Here is a 20344-nt window from a genome sequence, read left to right on the forward strand (position 1 = left end):
ATTTCCCTTTCACCTGCCAGCTTGGAGATGGAAAGCTGTGAGAAGGTCGGAGAGGCAGACACAGCAGGCCAGATAAGCTGGTACAGCCTCGTGGAGGAGATGCAGGGCCCCATCCCTGCACAGATAGCATGATTCACATCAGAAGCTGCCTCCCACGCCCTGGACCCGTATCTTGCCTTTGAAATTGTGCCGGCTGGCAGTTCCCAGGCCAGCCTGGCTGGGGAGGGACCTGCTGGGGCAGGGCTTGGGGGTCAGCACAGCCAAGGGCTGAACGTGCTGCAAAGCCCATGCTGGGGGAAAAGGGCTTTGCTTTACTGACACAGCCATGCCAGACATTGCTTGAGTCGTTCAGGTGCTGTGGAGGAGCAGGAGGGCGGTGGGACTGGAAGGAGGGATGATGGTGAGGACCAAACTGCTGAAGGCAGCACTTTGCCAAGCAGGGGGAAGAGGATGGTGTGTTTTGCAAACTCCAGCCTAATCGCTTTCTTTCCCCCTCCAACCCACCCCTCTGCACAGATATAAATCCTTCAAAGCGAGGAAACTGGAGAACTTTCTGTTTGTTGTTGCAAGGTCCTTTCACTAAGTGGGTTTTCCCCCTAGGCATACCTGGCTGTAATTAAATCCCCGGCTCTTTAATCATCTCTTTTGCTGTGTAGGGAGAAAAAAAAAAAAGCGAGAGGGACAGACTGGTGATAAGATGATACGCAATGTAAATCTCTCCTCCAGGAATCTCTCTCATCTTTTCAGGATCACTCCGTACCAACTTGTCCCTCCAGAAGCTGCACAGCTAGAGGTGGAGTTTGTATAACAATACAAATTTAAATGCAGTAAATAGAACAGATGTCTTATGATTTCTTGATCCTCAGGGTTATAAATATCTACCCCCTTTGTCCCACCCAGAGTTTTGTTTGGTGCATTTTGCTTTGGGTTGGTTTTTTTTTGAGAAAAAGTTCTTAAAGGAAAGTTTCCCCCACCCCCTCCCATGGTTTGAAATCTAAGCATCAGATGTGACTTCAGATATCAACTGGGGACTCCAGGAATTTCACTTGCCTAATCCTCCAGCAGCATTTTCCAAGCCACATACTACACCTGGAAGGTGTCCATGCTATCACACTTGCAAACTCAAAAAAAAAAAAAAAAAAAGAGTCTAGGTTCATTTCTGCCCATTACTCAAAATGAAATGATTTAAAACCATTATGAAATTAATTATTATCTGGAGGGAGATTGAATGGCATTTCACACTGCCAGGCATTCACTATGAGGGAAATCTCATTTGCATGGCTTCTCAGATGAGAGGGCTCTGGAAGCCCAGCCCTGGAGGACAGAGGGATTGTGTCCCTGACGGGCTCTCATAACTCTTGCCTGGAGACCTACCAGTGATCAGATAAAGATGCTTCAAGCACACCATGAGCAAGGCAATCTCTGCAGTGGTGCAGAGGCAGCTGGTGCAGAGGCAGCTCTCCTGCTGTCTGCCCTCCTCTCCTCATTTCGTTATCTCCCACATGATTTCTCTTCACCTGGCACAGTCCCAGCTCATCAGACAGCCCCACGCTTTCAGGGTGCTTCAAGAATCACTGCAGAGACCTGGATTGCTTGAATTACCCCCATGTGCTACTTTCATTTCCCCAGCAGTCCATTCCAGCCTCAGTCATATTCCATTTTCCAAGCCTCAGCTCTGTTTCCTCATCAGACAGTTCTTGTCTCAATGCTGTCTCACTGCCTTCCCACCCCCCCTTTTCTGACCTTGCCTGGCTGTGTCCTGACCCAGACATGAGCCCCCTTCCCACCCGCACTGCACTTCACCCTGCCCACACTTTCCCATGTCCCCTGCTGTTGGATGATGCTCACCACAGGATGAGGAGCTCTGGATGGGATCCCTCAGTGATGCCTGAACTGGTGGTGTCCAAACTAACATCCTCCATCTGCAAAGAGGGCAAACCCCTCACCTTCTCAAGGGTCTGTGTTTCTGTGCTGATTCCCCATGCAAAGAGCTGTTTGGGATAGCAATGGCAAAGAACTTGAGTTGCCTACTTAAAATTAGGTGGACTGACTCAAAGCCTCTCAAAATCTCCTCTTAGGTACTCTTCAGCTGGCTTGAATGAGAGGGATGAGGAGAAACAGATTCTTACAGTGCATTGGCCACTTCTCACCACAGCAGGTCAAATGAGGTTGGGAAGCTGAAAAACTAGATTAAGCAATTGGAGCATAATATCCTTGGGGTGGGAGAGGAAGGCAGGAAGACACCATCACTATTTGAGTCATGCTGGGATTGCTGATCAGGCTGGGAAAGGGAGCTGCAACATTGCCTTCTGTAAGAGGAATATGTAAGTTTTGAGAATATTTAATTTAATAAACTACAATAACACAAAAGAAATAATTTCCCCCTTAATTTCTTTAATGTCCCCTTCCAGCTATAAAAGTCCTTAAACACCATCTTTTTCAAGTCCAGGAAGAGATGCAAACATGGGCGACAGGTTTCCTCTAACAGAAGGGCTCAGGGCAAGTCCAAGAGGATGGGAAATGATTTACAGAAGGGCAAACTAAAGAGTAAAAAAAAAAATCAAAGCTGAGTATCTGGCTGATGAAATTGACTGAAAATTACATTGTATTCCTCATGAATAAAGCTGTCATTTACTCAGTGAAGTGGGGAAGCCAGTCAGCAGATATTAATCATCATTCACCTATCCAGACTGGTGGAATTCACTTGCACCCTAATCTGCATTTGTATCTCAGCAGTATCAATTCACTGTAAAGCAGAAACAAATGCATCTGAAATGCCAGCTTGGGCAACTCAAGCAGCTCTGGGGCTCAGCAGGACAGAGCCAGCACACCTCTATTCCCTGCAACCCAAACAGAAAACAGCCATGAAACATTAACCCAGACACCATCCACAAGAGATATCTTTGGGTGGTTCCAGACAGATACCTGAAAGTAAAGACATGAATTCTAACGTTTTACAATAATTTAAAAGCCAGAGAGTGAGAGTTCAGTTTGGTCCAGTTGAGGATCTTGTCCTGCATAAACCAGAGTAGAGTTTGGACTGCCACTGTGGGACAGGCTTAGCAGTATGGATAGAAACTGCATGGATGTATGAAAGAAAACTGCCTGGCTGATAAAAACCAGTTTCTGTGCCAAAAGTCCCAAGGCAAAGACTTCCCAGCAAAGCAGATGCTGCACCTGAGCCTGCAGGGCCCTACTGGCTTGGATTGTGGCAATAGGAATGATTGGCCTCTGTGGGATGAAACTCTGTGACTCTGGGAAGGGTCAGGTCCCTGGTTAGCCCTGGCATCTGACCATCCATGAGGAAGCAGAGTGGATGCTGTAATTCCCATATCTTCCAGGGCTGTCTCTGTGTGGGCTGCCCCAGCAGGGCAGAGGAGCTGACCTTATCTACAGCAGTTTCAACCAAACTAACCTGGGGAACAATGGCACTGAAGGCAGACAGATATTCCAGACATAACAGCAGTGTCCTCAAGACAGATATCCTGGCCCTAGCAGTGGAGTCCAGGCTCTATCTAGCCACACAAAGCCACTCCTCACAAGAGCAATTGCTGCCCACGTTACCCACTCTAAACAAGCACACCACAGCCATGCTGCAACTCCAGATCGAATTTCTGCCTAGGTTACAGGGGTTTAAGTGGTATGTCTAAAGTTAAAAGCCCAGCTGCAGGGAGTCCTTCTGCATTCAAATGGGGAAGAAGATATGGGACAGTGACTTGGCCCCTCTAAAACCTGAGTGATTCCTGCAGGTCCTGGTCTAGGAGGCAGCCTACAAGGCTAACACAGGGAAAGCCTCTGAAAGCAGTGGAGTGTGGGTCAGAAGCTTGCTTGTGCACTGGCAAACTGCTCTTCTTCCCAAAGAGGCTGAATGGGACTGCATTCAGCAGGTTGGAGATGTTCACAGGAGCAAGAGACAGCTATTCCAAAGCCACCCTCACAGGAGGGACATGGCAAAGGCACCATCTGCTCAGCTCCAGACTTTACCCTGCAGAATCCAGCTGCTGATGTACAGCCATGCCTGTCTGCTGCTCTACCAACATTTGGTGAGGGCAGGCCAGAGCCCAAGTGACTGGCAACACCATGTCAAATCCAAATCACAAAGGAAGCAGCTTGAGCTGCCATTCCCCAAATGAGAAGCTCCCACAGGAACTCTGTGGCAATACCCAGGAAATGAAGAGGATTTAATAACAAGACCACTCTCCTTCAGGATATTGCTTAACTTGCATTCCTACCTTGGGGCTTGGTTATAACCATCTGCTGCTCTTTCTGCAAAATTATTAAGCCTCTTCCTCCAAAAGGAACATTCTGCTATAATACAACACTGCACATTTTTGACCTTATTACTGCCTAATTCAGCTGACTTTTTTCCCTTTTACCTATTTTGGTAGTCTCCTAACCATGTTCTGTCACCCACCTTTATGTGCTTTGGTTTTTTTCTTTTTTTTTTTTTTTCTTTTTTGGGAATCACAAGCTTGCTGTGCTTGTTTCCATGCAGCAGAAACAAGTTCTTCTACACTGAAGGGATCTTCAGTGAAAACACCAGTAAGGTTGTCTGCTTTCCTGAGTATACAGGGTGCTACTATACAAATGCAAATCAACTAACCTGCACCAGGAAAAACCTCAGCCAAGGCACTTTAGCTTCAATGTAAGTTTTGTTACAAAACCCAGGACATATCAGTCCAAGGAAATTTTAGCTCCACAGCTTAAAGATCTACAGAGAGGGATAAGGGGAAGAAAGCTTTCAGGATACTCCTTGCTCCAATTTCTTCCCATTTCAAGGAACAGAATAAATTTGGAGTCACTCCTCTTTTTGAAGCTAAATGCCATAAAAAAAATGGATTTGCCTGCCAATAATGCACCTGGATTTGGAAGCTAGGATGTGTCCAGAAGGTAGTGAATTAGGTAGCAGTGTGGCAAGCTAATCTGTCCAAGAGGGGGACTTGCACTTCACTTACCATTTGAAGGACACCAAAATATGACATCAGATATCCAGACTCCACTGCTTCCAAGCCAAAGAAATCCATGGAGATGATGGAAAACATAATCATGAACAAACCTGGGAGGGTTAATGCAAAGAGTACATCAATACACTTGCAGTGCATGTAACAGCCCAAACCCTGCTCCCAATCACCACCAGTCCAAGTCAGTAGCTCTCCCTGGGTTTGCCAGCACTGGGTATAAACATGAGCACAATCCTATTCAAAGTCATTGTAGTAATTTAATCTTTAAATGTTAACTTTTTTATCCCCTTACTTTCATCTTTAACTAATGTGACTATGTAGGCTGTAGTTTCAGCTGTTAATTATAAACTGGTAAATATTTGTATCACTGATGCCAGGCTAACCATTAAGACAGCAAGAAAACATTTGTTCAGACAAGACTGTAACCATAAAAATAATCTGATTGGATTCCTCACCCCTTTTGCCTGACTTCAGATATTCACTGTGGGGAGCAGCCCAGTGACATCAGCCAAAATGCAGTGGTTTCACTGCACACCTCAGCAACAATGTCTGGGGCACGTGAAACATCTCTTGTGAGGACAATGATAGCAATGTCAACACCAGCAGTCAGGAAAGTATGGGCAGAAAGATCACAGACCAGGTCTGCTTTGCAATTGAGGCAATTTCTGGAAAGTGTAACAGAGAACATCCACTCAATCTCAAATGGAAATACAATAGTGTGTGTTTTCCCCACTGCCAAACATACACAAATACAGGCATGCTTGCACATGCTCCCAGTCTTACAGAGAGAGCCATCAAATTAAAAATATGATGTCAAAACACTGCACTTCAAGTGTGATGTGGGGTAAGAGTTTGCTGCTTCCCCTAGTGTCTTGTGCACCTGAGATGGACCAAGACAGTAGGAAATTGGGGCTCTCTGTGTGTGAAGAACCCCACAATGTGCCTGTCAGAGATCACTGATCCTTCCAGGAAAGGAGAGGCCAGAAGACTTTTAGCAGTCCTGCCTTTCCTGGTAAGATCCTCTGAGTTATAAAGACTGGGTTAAAAGAGAGCCTTTTTCCTGCAAAAACCAGAATGCAGGAGGCAATGTGTGAGCACTGAGAAGACAGCTGGTGGCCTGGCAAAGTGACATGCATGGGGAGGATTTGCCAGCTTCTCCTGGAAGGATGAAGAGGGTGATTCCAGATCGCTGGAAGGATTCACTTCCTAAGGAACAAGAACAACTCCACTGCATCCAGCAGCCCAAGCCCAGCACCACCAGTGCAGCACCTGCAGCAACAAGGAGCTGCCTCCAGGCTCCCCAAGCCTTTGCCTGGAGGGAGCACCACCCTCCCATCCCAGGACCTGCCACAGAGCCTTCCTGAACCCCACCGGAGACACATCCTCCCCCTTAACAGGAGCAGCTGCACCCCAGCTGGCTCCATGGGGCTGGGAGAGAGGGATGGGGGGCAGGAAGGGCCCCCTGCTCTTCTGCTCTCCAGCTGTGAGGAGAAGGTGCCTGGGAGCTGGGGCTCATGAAGACCTATGGCTTCACCACACCCCTGCACGGAGAGCACACAGCTCTTACCCAGTTCCTTTGAAATTGCTCTCAGTTCAAGCCAGCTTAAGGTAACATGCAAATACCAGTATTTACTCACAACAGCCAAATCAGGCAACAGGGCTGCACATATTTATAAAAGGCACACGTGACGAAATGAAAGAAAAACCACACTTGGTTTCACTTGTAGGAAGATCAGATGGAAGCAGGAGCTCTCCCTTCATCCTGCACCCCTCTGCAGGGACCACCTAGGAGGGGCTTGGCCTCCCTACATACCTGGTGCCTCTGCCTGGTACTGTGCTCCAGCTTCTACAGCTCCTCTCCCAAGTCCCTCATCAAGTTAAGACAGATTTGGATCTTTCTCCTCCAAACAAGCTGCTTTCTTTCTGAGTAGGGGAACAGGCTGTGCTCTTTAATTAGAATTACACATTGCACAGCTCCCCTGGAGGTGCAAAGGTCTCATTTTCAGATGGGTGTCACCCCCTGTGCCTGCAGGGTCCCTTAAAGCCACCTGGAGGAGGGAGACCCCCTTGCCCCTCTTCTCTCAGAAACGAAGGTGGTCTCTCCCACTGGTAGCACATTTCTTGATGAAACCCACAAGGCAAGCCTCAGGTTGAACTAAAAAAATGTGTTATGCTCATTGGAGCAAGCATTTCTCACAAAGATCTCAGCAGGTTCCCAGCTGGGTAGGCTGCAGGTCAGCTGAGGGCAGGACATAAATAATGATAAACCTCATCCATGCTGACAGGCTCAACGTGGAAAAAAAAAAAAAAAAAAAAAGGAAAATGGCATAAAATACCCTCAGAAACCTTGCCTTTTTTGAGGTCTATGAAAAGGGTGAAAACAACTCTTTTTCCTTAGAAAACCTGGCATCAGTGGGATGAGTAACAAAGGTCATGCAGCAGAAAGCAGGGAAATGGTTTGTGAGATGCAGTAACGGTGACAAAAAGCACCAAGGAAAATCAGGAGTGCAAACCCTATTTAAAAAAAAAAAAAAAGTGACATGTTTGAAAGCAGCCTGTAGTTTTGGAGGGCCAGTTTAGCAATCCCTACTGCAAGATGGAGTGAGAAGGCAAGCACAGCCTCTGGGAGCTCATCATCACAGCTCTCCTATGCTGGACTGGAAATGTGATGGGATGCAGAGCCCCAAGGCTCACTGCAAAACGCTGTTCCACACGTGAAAGAAAATCCTTTAAATAACAGGATTGCAGGTGCTAAAGCAATCATGCTGAAACCAGATTTTCCAAAGGGATTAGGCAGCCCAAGATTCATACAAGCAGCTATTTATCAATATTTTCAAGGCCCTGGTGATTTCTTGTCAATGAGAGTTACATTTGATATTTTTATCCTCTGGTTTTTCTTTCTGCCTCTATCTACCACAATGCAGAGAGGCTCTTTTTTCCCAGGTCAGCTGAGAAGGTAACTGGGCTGTGCTGGAGCTCTCTGCTGCCTTCCAACCCCTGGCAGCTCCTTTCCTGCAAGAGGCACAGAGCCCATGTCTCTGCTTTTATGCAACACAGGGAGGAGGTTCCCAGCCCTGCAGCCCTCCCAGGGAGGTTCTTTCGGTCTCAAACCAGCTAATTTTAGGCAACAATGAGATCCATAAGGAACAAAAGATTTTCTTTGCTGTATATCACAAATCTGTTTACAAAGTAAACAGAAAACGCTCTGTAATTCGGGCAATCTAATTAATTATACAGTTGCAGCCTGGGGATGAAAGGTAAATGAGCTCATGAGGAGCTCAGCCTCCAGCTGTGAGCTGCAGAGAATTAGGGATGGCCAGATCCCCTTTCAGCTGCCAGCAGTCTGGTCAGTGACCTGAAGTGAAGAGAGAAGAGAAGTCACTAGGATTTTAATCACTCCTCACTGCAGTGGGAGTGCTATAGCCTCAAGTGAACCTTCTCCTACCCTTACAGAAATACTGACAGACTGAAATCCCAGTGCCTGCCTTAAATCCCAGCTTCACTGTCTCCATCCTCTTTGCCTAGAAACAGCCTTGAAGTTTTGGGCAGGAGATGTTTATTTTGGTTCAATGAGCATTTTTGCTTTGCACGGGGAAAGAAGAATGGATTCTGTAACAGGCAGGAATTTGCATTTTGGCAGGAATGTCTAAAGCAAAGTGCATTTTGCCTGGCCTTTGGAAAAGAGAGAGCACACAGGAAATAACTGTGGGAAGCTCACATGGATGCAGTCTCAGGCATTTTTAACAGAGAAATGAATGCTACTTTAAGATGAGAAATGAGTCAGAATCAGCTAAGAAAACCCTTGTAAAACATCTTTCTCATTCTGTGAAATGCTGTCATTTTATACACTTTTTAGAGTGCGGTTTTAGAAGTTTATTTTATTAAGAACCAAAAAAGTTGCACTGTTAGGTCAAGCCAGCAGTGGTTTGAGACTCTATCCTATCTCCAGTGGCAGGGGCAGGACCAACTGGCATTACTGATCTCAGCCAGTGCCAGGTGCTCACAGCAAGGGAAAAAAAAACAGAAATCCTTTACTTCCAGCTCCAGTTGGACTTGTTCCCCCAGAGATATAGCAAGAAATAACAGATGAGCCTGACCAAGCCCAGGAGTGCCATTTCCTTCCGATTCAGCCACACTCCACAACCAAATTTACTTTCATTTGTATACTGAATTTACAGTTTACAAATTAGCATTTAATTTGTAAATCATGTTTCACATTCTTTAAACTTCAAGGACTTCTCCAGACAAAAATGAATTGGAAAAAGATACAAAGTCTAAAAGCTAGGGTGCCTTAAGTTCCCTGTTTGGATCAGAAGTGCCTTAGTTTGCTCAGATGCATGATACACACATGTTATGATGTGCACAAAACTCAGTTCTTGAAATCATCCTCAAGAGAAACTGGACTTTTTGGGTTGAATGGGAAAAGAGCTGTGGAGGCTTTGTATGTGCAAGGGCAGAGAACATCACCCTGTCCTTCCACATCACTGACGAGGATGACTTGCAGCTTGTCTCTAGTCAAGTGTGTGGGGAAAGAAGTTAGAGGGTAGGCAAAACTGAATATTATTAAATTATGGCCAGGGATGCATAGTCAGGCAACTAGGGAGATATGAACCCTGCCAGGACAGCAACTGACTCAGAGGAAGCAGGGAAAGAGATGGGTTTGGGAAGGGATTGAAGGATCAGTGAGTTCCTACCATGACACAAAACCCCCCCAGCAGAATATATAAGGAAGAGAAGAACAAGCATCCCCATCAATGTGCTAGGGAAGACCCTCATGCTGTGGGTCCCCTGTGTGCAGCTTGGCCCTCTCATCCATCAACAATTTTTAATTGCTGGGAAAAAGGTTAGGATACACATACCCCTTAAAATCACTAAGTAAAATCAGGAAGGACCTCAGTTTTTCTGGCAGAGGAAAAACAATTTTCTTCTGCTCTGAAGAGCTTACAGCCCAAAGAGAAATGACAGACAAGAGGAAAAAACATTTGCAGTGAGGGGATGGAGAGATTAAGTGATTTGCCAAAACTCCCAGATGCAGCTTGTGACAAGTAACGTGTTGGACATCAAGTCCCAGGCTTTTGACCCTGAGACTACCTGAAAGCACCCAGCCTCAAGTTAGGAGGTGAATCCTCACTGCTCTGTGATCAAAAGCAATGTGCTTTCAGAAACTGGAGACAAGCCTGGCCTACAGTGTACATCATCCTATTCTAAATGCATCAGCAATGATGGGTAATGGGTGAGATTTACCTATGGGAAATCCAGCAAAGACCTTGACTATGAAAACTTCCATCACTCCCGGAAACTTCATCAGGCGCAGGATCTCTCTGATGCTAAACAAGCTCCCAGACGGTGATGTGCCTGCAGAGGATGACATATGGGTTAATATTCTGATTACACAGGCTAAGGGTAGAAAACAGGAAACTCTGAGACTGCTCAGGTTCAAAACCCACCCAAAACCCACATCTCTGCTGCACCAGCTTGGTGCCGATGGCAGGAGGCTGGGAGCTGGTGCCAGGTCTGCGTGTAGAGGAATCCTGTGACACAGTGGGGTTTCCTCCCCTGTCAGACCAAACTAACCCCCAGCAAGGGCTCCACAATCACCTTTTCTGAGACTGGAAGACTGCAATTCTGCATGGAAGAGTGATCTATATATTTGGAATAATCCTCTTCCATAAGCTCAGCTTAGACATTGAAGCGTCAGCATCTCAAGGCTGGGACCTTTTTGCCCTTAAATCAACTCCAAGTTCCTTCAGCAGTTCTTGCAGCACGTCAATCCCCTCCCCCTTTTCATGTACTATTTTTCAGAAGCACAAAATACTCACTGTGCTCTGTCCTGTGATGGTCTGACTTTGGTTTAGTCTGAGAAGGGATCCAAACCACTGCTATCAGGATGTTGATGAGACTTCCCACCAGCCCAACGTAGGTAGGAGCATAAACACTGCAAAATAGAGATAACTGGATAAATACCATAAACAAGAGATTTATACCTCCATCCTGCAAAGGCCTGGGCTTTTGGATGAGGAATAGTTCCCCTTCAAGTCACAGCACATAAGGCATTAAAAGAACTCACATCCTTTAATGGAGGGTTTGGATATGACCACCATTTGAAATTTCACCAAAAGATGGCTATTTTTATCAAGATGGTTTATCATTTTATTCATAACAGGAGATTTAAAAGCATTGTATTATACCCAAGTGTCGGGGGAGAGGAGCTTTTCTTGGTTTAATGAAGCTTATAAATCTTCCCTTCTGCTTGTTAGAATCCACCTAATCCTTGTCTAATCCCCAGTTTCATTAGTCTAAGTATCATCTCACTCCTTGAAATTTCTCAGTGAAATAAAATGAACTTAAGGAAAGTACTCAGGATGATTAAGGACGGTAGAATATGGCCTACAATCAGAACTAAAGCCACCAGAGAGATGATACCATTTGAAAAGGAAGCATTAAAAATAAAAGCATGACTACAAAACCTTCTGAGAAGGTAAACAGCATTTTGACTGATGCACTTACTTTTCTCCAAAGGTGCCCCAAACCAAACCAATATCAACTACCAAACCAAGTTCAGCTATCTCTCAGAGCCCCAAACATTGAATTTTTAACAGAAGTGGGGCCACATCCTTGGATGTAGACACAGTGAACAGCAATTATTAACTATAGTTGTACAATGATAAAAAGGAACAATTACAACTTATCTAAAAAACACAAACATGAAAAAGTCAATAGAGCCAGTAAATAGTCCCCAGTTATCACTGTCCTCTTAAAAGAGAAGGTTAGGAAATGACTCTTCCAAGTGTTTGAGGGTACGTGGGAAGATTCCACACTCTAAGGGACTTTAATTTTAACAAATGCAGTAGAGCAAAGTCCAGGCCTGGAAGACTGAAACTGAGAGAAGTCAAGCTGAAAACAAAGAGAGAAGTTTGTTTTAACAGTGAGAGCAATTATCCACTAAACCAGCTCATTAAAAGTCTCCCCCCCCAGTTACTTGTAAGGTTTCCTAAAACATGTGCTTGAAACCAACCACAGGAAGCAGGTTTGGGGTGGAAATGCCCAGCAGAAACACCAAAGGCTGGTGTCATGTAGGGCACAACATGAAGTGACCACCATGGTGCCTTGAAGGCATCCAAATTTAACCATTTTGGACTTCAGCAAACTAATTCCTGGATTTCAGCAGAGAAAGCTTTGAAGTTTTGCAGATCCATGCAGACCTGGAGGTGAGTGTGCCATCCCTGCATTGCCAGCAACCTGTGCTGCCACAAATAGGATGTAAAAGTGAGCTGTGAGCCCCCAGCTGATTCTCCCTGTGATCCTGCTGATGAGACACTGCTTATTGCCTGGTTTTTTACTGCTGATTTCCTTGCCAGGCTATGGTGCATGTTTTTCATTAAATAACCAGCAGCACCAATTGTAAAAGCCTCAAGTTTCCTCCGTGCTAGACAAAGGTGCAGTCTGAATAATTTCTGGAGTATTATTTAAGCCACAGAGCAAGACAGTCAAGGACTGAGATGCAAACAAGCAAGAAAATCATCAGAGAACAAATATAAATATACATATACACACACACACACATATTCCTGCTAATAGTAACAGCAAAATCCCAGCTGAATATTTTAATTCTCATTAATTATTATTAAAACAACAAAGCCAGATAATATCTTTCTACAAAAGGACTTAGCACAGTAATTTAGACCTGCTGCCTTCTATCCACCAAGCTGCTTCACTAATTAACTCAGACCACAAAATTAGTCATTTACTGGATCATTACTTTTCATTTTTAGTGCAGCAGATTGCCACTTTCTAAATTAAAATTATATGCCAAGCAGTTCCCAAACTACTGAAATCAAATTTGTGGACAAAAAATTTTATCCAAGACATCCAGAATTTCTACTTTGCATTGCACTATAAAGTAAATTTACTAAGAAAATAAAAAGGATAAAATAACCGAAATAAGTAGCTGCAGCTGGCTAAATGTGTGTGTGGGGGGGGTTGTGATGGTTTATTTTTTTTGGTTGGCTGTTTTTTGTTTTTTTTCTGGGAGTTTCTCTATTTCAAGCTTTCATGCTGATATGGAAAAAACACATCTCAAAATTTTTCATCAGCCAGAAGAACTTCCTTTCCAGCTCTACTTTTTCCTGAGGTTGTCCAGAATCCCACATACCAATGTAAAGATGTTTTACTCTTCACATCCAAGAAGAATTACAGTAAGCAATGACAGAAGGATCACTGTGTAAAACTATAAGCAAACAATGCCCTGTGCTTACTTCACTGCAAGCACAGGACTGTTAATTCACTGCTGTGAAAGGGAGAGGAGAGCCTTGACAATTGACATGTTTGGGAAAACTTGGGTTTGGTATAGCAAATTTCTGGAATTTTACACAGCTGGTTGCTGAAATCAGAGAAAACCAGTAAAATATGGAGCTCAAAACTGTGTTTCCCACACAAGCCTGAAGCAAAGTCATCTAAAAATCCCTATTCCTAAGCACATCTTTCTGCTAGTGCTCCATCTTTTTCCACACATTAAGCACTGTCATTCCTTGATGGGATGGTGAGGAAGGTACACCCTCCAGTCAGGTGCCCTGCTATCTCATCCTTCAGCAGGGACAAATGCTGAAATTTGATAAAACTCAGCTGTGTCCTGGAAACCACCTTTTGCATTTGTTTGTTGGCTCATTTAAGAGAGATGAACTGGAACCAAGGGAGGGGGTGGTAGGAACGCTTTGCTGGGTTGGTAGCACCTGCTGAACAAGAGCTGGCTCGTGGTCGCTCATCTGTTTTTTTTTATTTTAAAATTTAAACATCCCTTCTCTGCTGATATCAGCCAGAGTCCTTTTGCCAGAGTGTTCAGTTTTGTGTTTGGCTTACCAGGAGGAAGCCTCCCCAGGAAGGGATGCAGTGGCGCTATTAAGATAAATGAAGGACATCAAGCAGGCTGCTCCCGTAGCACCTTTTCCCATCCTCTTCCCCTTCCTGCTCTCCCTCTCCTCCCTCCTGGCTGTCCACAAACCAGCCATGTGGAACCAGAGTGAGCCCTGCCAAACCCAGCAGCAGATTTCCTGAGCAGGGCAGAAGAACAAAGGCTGCGGGCAGGACTAATACAATTAAATTAAATGGAGCAAAAGGGCACAGCAGCTTTGGCAGCTGAGTTCATTGTATGGCCTCTTCCAGCTTCTTGTTGATTAATGAGAGATTAAGGGCCTTTACTGTCCTGGGCTTTATGGCCAAAATAACTTGGGTAACTTTATCTGTGTACTTCAGCATGTTATTTATATTTCCTCTGCTTTTTAATCTGTAGAGAGAGCCCCTTCCTGATTTTTGTCAGCAGCCTCCTAGTCTTCCCTGGGGACTTCTGCTAGAAAAGCCCCTTTCAGCTGTCAGCTAAAACCACAGCTGCCCACTATTCTTTTTGTTTTTCCAGCCCTGCCATGAAGCAGAGGAATAAAGTGCATTTTCCTGTCCTGCATGGGACTGATGTATCCCAATCTTCTGCTTTCAGGAGGATGCAAACATTTTGGCTGCAGGGAGCAAACACTTGAATCTAGGACTAGGAGGAACTAGGGTCAAGGAGGGCTAGTTTTTGCCAACATGACTGGCTGCAGCTTGTCCCGACATAAAACTTTCAGAGAAGCAGGAAGAGAACATGAGCAGAGGGACCTGGAGGCCAGGAGCCCGTAACATCAGCCAAGAACTGCTTAATAACCTAACAATAGCCTCTCCTTTTCACTTTCCTGGAGCCAATAGGTAAAATGTGGTTATATTTAAAGCATTCCTTTAAAGAGTTTTAAAGGGTTTCAAAAAGTAGGATGGCCACTTGCCACAGGACCCATGGTGTGGGTCAAAAGGCCTTTTGGTAGCCTGTGGCCATGGAGAAGAGATGAGTAGCTGGCAGCTAAGATTACCCATCTGGAAAACTCCACCCTAAATGCTGGTGGGAAAGCAGAATTGATGACAAAACCATTAATAGTAATGTACTGGAAAACAGATTGACCCTCAAAAAAATCCTAGGATCCAAAGCCAGCTGGAGGAGGGTTGCATTTCTTCCCATCTAACACTTAACCAGCCCCTCTATTTACTGGCAGGTAAATCCCAGCCTTCACCTCCCAAGGGCAGCAAAGTGAGGAGCTAATCCATGATCCTTCACAACCTGCTGCCATCAGGGTCAATTAGTGTGAGGCAAGTGAATGCAATCAGAGTTCAGTTTCTGAATCAAGACACGACAGTAACACAGCAAGGCAGTAACACAGAGGCTCTCCAACTCCTGTCACCTGCCCCTGAAGTCAGAGGTGGCACACAAGCAGCATCTGAAAAACCTGGCAAGCTATAGAGCAAATGCAGCTCTTGGAAAGCAGGGCCTGGCCAAAAAAAAGAACATGTGTGTGTGTATAGGTGCATACATAGGTACAAATACATGTGCAGAGCATTTCACAGTAGATTTGAAGCAATGCTTTCAGCAAAACTTCCATGAAAACTCAATCCCACAAAGGCATGTGCAGCATGCAGGCATCAGGCAGTGGACCAGCAGCAGGAGAGGCCCCTGGCCAGTATTTGCAGGCATATTTCCAGGCATATTTTCAGCTCACAGACAGGGAGCCTGAGCAGAATCCCAGCTGGTACCTGCCAGCCACAACCCCCAGCAGTGCCAAGCAGGGACTGGGCACCAGAACCTCCTGCCTCCACCAAGGGCAGCTACAACAAACCAACAGGGGCCACAGCTTTGGGCCCCAGCCCAAATTCCAGTCCTCGCTCAGCTGCAATTCCCATCTTTGATTTCCTGCCTGAGAAGCCTGGGACAGACCATGGAGGTAGGTACCTAGGGGGAGGCTGCCTGTGCCACAAGATGGTATCAGTGGCTCTCCCATTGGCATTCCAGCCACAGAGCCCTGCTCTGCAAAGCCCAGGAGCAGAACACACGCCTGTGATTGCACAATTATATCTTGCGTCAACGCTGCAGCGATTCTTTCGAGGAGGAAGCAGCTCCCAATGATTCCCCAAGGATTAAAGGATCAATGTGTATTTCACAGTGAATGGGATTCTGTTTGTTTTCTTTCTCTTTTTCTTAATAAAGTCAAAGTTGAACATGGAGACAGCACAGATTGTTTTTTAGTGACTCACTCCTACTTCAAAACTGCGCTGCATAAAGCCAGCATTCATGGCTGGCCCAGATTCCTTAAACAGCTCCGAGAAGACTCTCAAAATATTTCTTTGATTGCAGTTTGGCCACACTATCCCCTCATACCCTTAGAGGGGCAGATATAGGTGAAAAAAAGCTGGTGAGTTAAAAGGAAAAGCAAAGCGAAAAACTGAGGTGGAGAAAAGAAAGTTCAGGTGAAATCACGACACCAAACCATGGGCTCTGGTAACCAGCTTTAGATCTGTAAGAAAGTGAGCAGTGACCACTGTGGTCCTGATAACTTAGTGATGCATAAGTTACTGCATAACTTATTGTAAATTAGTGATGGTTTTGTTCAAAAAACTGTTTTACCGCCTTGCTGAATGTATTTCTTCTCTGACCCATTGTGATCTGGTCTATATTGTTGAGATTCTGCCTAAATATTAAAAAAAAACAAACCAAAAACCAACTAAAAAAAAAACAAACCCAAAAACCCAAGCACAAAATTCCACCAAGCCTTCTTAAAAAAACAAACCCACAAAAGCCTCAACCAAAAAAAGACTTATTGAGCTGACAGAATTTTCCCACATTTCCTAGGATGTTCATGTTTAGAGCAAGTCCAGCTTCCACAGCCCAGGGCAAGAAACAGCACAATAACACACATAAACCCAGACACCCCAATGCTCAGCAGACTTCAAGGTAGCACTACCAGAGCAAGACCACCCATCATATTATCCATGTCTTTGAGAGGAAAACAAAACACCCCCAAGTCTTCCTTTCTGCAGCTCCTACTCCTGTCCACATGGAAAAAATATTACACAGAGACATGGAAAAGCATGGTCCCCATCTCTTGACACAGAACACAAAACTTGAGTGGATAGCCACCCCCTCCCATGCATCAGCAGGAAAAGGGGGGAGTTCACCCTCCTGATGCAACTGGAAACCATTACCAGGTTGTCCTTTTGCCACATATACTTTAGATGAGGAGCAGCAGAAGTTGGCTGCTACTGCTTTGAGCAGAGCAGGAGGCTTTTTTTCACTATGGTGAGCTTGACATCACTGCAGGCTGTCCAAGGAGGGAGTGAGACTCCACATCCACACCCTCCAGAGAGCCCCTCACAGGGTGAGAATGAGTCACCCACAGACAAGTGCTCATTCAACTGCTTATTTCTAGTGGCAGCCACATCTGGAAAATTTGTGTGGTGCGGAAGGAAAAAAATACGAAGAGGGGAATGGGCAGTCTCCATGAGCTGTTTCCATCAGAGCTGGGCGAGGGAGGAGTGCTGAAGATTGGCACTGGTGCATTAGCAGGGCAAAGAGCCAGGAGTGAAACCACAGGGGTACATCAGGGCTGCCATGTGATGGGGACATCAGGAACAGGACTTCACAGCCATCACCAGCCATTGGAGCCACCTGTGGATTCATTTCCCTTAAGGGACATCCACTCCTGTGTGCATCACTGACCCAGCACGAGGAGGGTTGCAGGTGGGTCTTGATACTCAGCCTTGAAGAAAAAGCACTAGGCCAATGCAAGGCACTGAATAAAAAGTGTTGGGCTTCTTCCATGGGGAAAATCCTCCTTTGGCAGAGCTCTCCAGGTAAAAAGTGGTTTGCATGGATGGATAAGGCTGGCTGTCCATCAGGGGCTCTGCAGCATGAACATGATCTATCCCCACTGAGCACCTGCTGCAGAGAAAATCCCAGCAATGAGAAGCAGCTGGAAGGAGCCAGCCCCAGCAGATCCTGCCGCCGGAGTGGGAAGGAGATCCCTGTGGCAGGATGCTAATTCCCAGGCAGCTGGAGATCCCTGTGGCAGGATGCTAACTCCCAGGCAGCTGGAGCAGCCTGGCCATGCCAGGCTTGTGCTGCCCCATCCAGCGCAGCAGCACCGGGCTGATTGCTAGAAGAGGGATCTCAGCCACTCTTCAATAAGATGTGGGTGGACCTGCTTGCTTTGCCCATAGTCTGCTGCTAATTTCAAGCATCATTTAGCCTCATGTGCTCTTTTCTCTGATAAAACACCCTATATTTCCAAATACTGCACTTTCCTCATTCAAAGCTTCACTTGTTTGTGTGATTATTGCTTTTCCCTATTGCACGGCATCAACAGTCCCACTGGCACCTCGGTTCACTGAACACCTGCACACCTACATGAATTTATAACAAATGGGGGAATAAACTGCATTCCCCAAAAGATTTTAGTTATTTTAGGCGTTGCTTTCTTCACACTTCTATACAGCATCACCCTGCATGCCTAAATGGAGAGTGGAAAGAGAAATGGAGAAGTCTAGCCAAGGACCAGGTATGAGCTGTGCTCCCTGAATGGGGGGGGGGCTTGCAACACTTGGCTGTGATCCCAGCAGTGCTAACTAATATTGGATGAGCTGGGACAGGCTGAGACAGGCATCAGAAAGTAGGTGTTGGTGGTCAGTGCTCACATCAGAGGAACCCCACTGGTGAGGCTGGGACATGTGCTCTGCAACCTATCTGTGATCAATCTGGCACAGCAGTGAAGTAAGAAAATTTCCTGTGAATACACAACTAAAAGAGTATTGGGGAAAAGAACAGCCAGTGGGGAATTGCATATGGCCCTCACAGGGCTGAGGGATTGGGCAATAATGCAGACTAGATTTAAAGTTTGATTAGATGCTTGCAGGCTAAACAAGTCCTAAATTCACACATGAAATTATGCTTTTTGAATTGCTTATTTCTGGAGCAGGCAGTTAGGAAGTGACTGACATGGTCATGTCCACCACAAAAACTGGGAAGCACCAAGTGAAACTGTCAGAGACTAATTCAAAAGAAAGAGAGAGGCCTAATTCTTCTTGCAACATGATGGTCTGTGGAGTTTGTTGCTACTGTTGTTGTGGAAGCAAAAAGTTTGGACAGGTACAAGGAGAGATTAGATAAGCATTTAGAAGAATGATACACTGAAGGTTACTACAGCATCACGAATCATATTCACTCATTCATGTCAGGAAATTCCCTGAGCTGAAAATAGTTGGAGGCTGGAAAAGTAATCAGAGAAGTATTATGCAAGTTTGTCTGACTCTTGCTCTTCACTAGGACTATGATTTTTGTCAGAGAAAGGATAAGGACACTAGAGCACATTGAGAGGCAAGTACAATTTCCTTCTCTACACTGGGAATCAAACCTGTGTCTCCCACCACCATGTCACAAGCCAGACAGGCAGATATTTGCTCATTCATTCCCTGGAAAATGCTGCTTTTTTCCTGCAACCCTAAAACATTCCAGAAAATAAATAAGAAAAAGCACAACTCTCACTTTGTGTTTGGGAGGACATGCAGATGGGAAAGGGTAATGCCACATTTCAGTCCAAGAAATATTCATGTACCTTATCAAGTGACTGTTGAATATAACACAAAGATGCAGTCACCTATCTCTTAACCTTTTTCTTGGACACTTCAAAGAAAGTAGTATTACAAACAGATTTTGGGGTTCTCCCCCACCTTCTCCTTCATGTTGTTTTGTTCCCTAACAGGTAGTAAAGCCTTTAAGTATTTTTTTTTAATTACCTAATTAAGCAACAAAAACTACTCTTCCAAGCTCAGAACGTGGTAAATTATTAAAATGCTCAGTTTGGGTGTGTTGCTGGGTAAGGACTCCCACACACAGACTGGTTGAAGGTGAGCTTGCTAGACTACTCAGTGACTCACCACCAAACACATCATTAATTATATGTTACAGCATGTCTGACTTCATAGAGTGCTGTAGGTGGTGTGAAATAATCTTTGAATGAGTTCAAGCTTTTTCCAGCTTTTATGAGGTTACAGTGCTCCAGACTCCAAAAGACTCAGCTAGGCAGGAAACTGTTGAGGATTTGCTGTAGTAACCTGAGCTGCACTCCAGCACATCAAGTCTCGACTCCCAGCAGTGGCTTTGGAAGATCTGCAAGCTTGGCACTGGCTGGAGCTGTTACCTCTCACCCATCATGATGCACTCACTCCCTCACTCACAGCTGGCTCAGAGCAGTGTGTGGGCAGAGCTGAATTTTGCTGCCCAAGGATGAGGGGTGGGGTCCGGGTAGTTCCTGCGAGGGGAAGGGGTAGGATTTGGCAAAGAAAGGATGAAGAGATCTGGCAAGCCACTGCCTTTTTTACTAGCACTGAGGAGTGAGACAGTGACTGCTACTTCCAAGAGGACCTCTCCCACCTTCCAAAAGCAGACACAGAGACCAGATGCTCTGGCTTTCTGCAAAGGCTGTGCTTTCTCGACACTCTGGCAAGCAGACAACAGGACTGTGGGCAGATAGGCTGATGCT

The 20344-nt window shown here is 45.4% G+C and overlaps 1 protein-coding gene across 1 annotated transcript in view; it reads right to left on the reverse strand.

Annotated features, from left to right (window-relative positions):
• SLC67A1 (solute carrier family 67 member 1) overlaps positions 1 to 20344 on the reverse strand; it is a 58133-nt gene that overhangs the window by 12583 nt on the left and 25206 nt on the right. The window contains exons 5-7 of the mRNA XM_054635478.2: positions 10781 to 10896; positions 10206 to 10316; positions 4956 to 5056 (exon numbers count right to left, since the gene is read on the reverse strand). Coding sequence (XP_054491453.1) covers positions 4956 to 5056; positions 10206 to 10316; positions 10781 to 10896 — 328 coding nt within the window. The remainder of the gene's footprint in view (positions 1 to 4955; positions 5057 to 10205; positions 10317 to 10780; positions 10897 to 20344) is intronic.

This window comes from Agelaius phoeniceus, chromosome 6, assembly GCF_051311805.1.
Source record: "Agelaius phoeniceus isolate bAgePho1 chromosome 6, bAgePho1.hap1, whole genome shotgun sequence".
NCBI classification, from domain to species: domain Eukaryota; kingdom Metazoa; phylum Chordata; class Aves; order Passeriformes; family Icteridae; genus Agelaius; species Agelaius phoeniceus.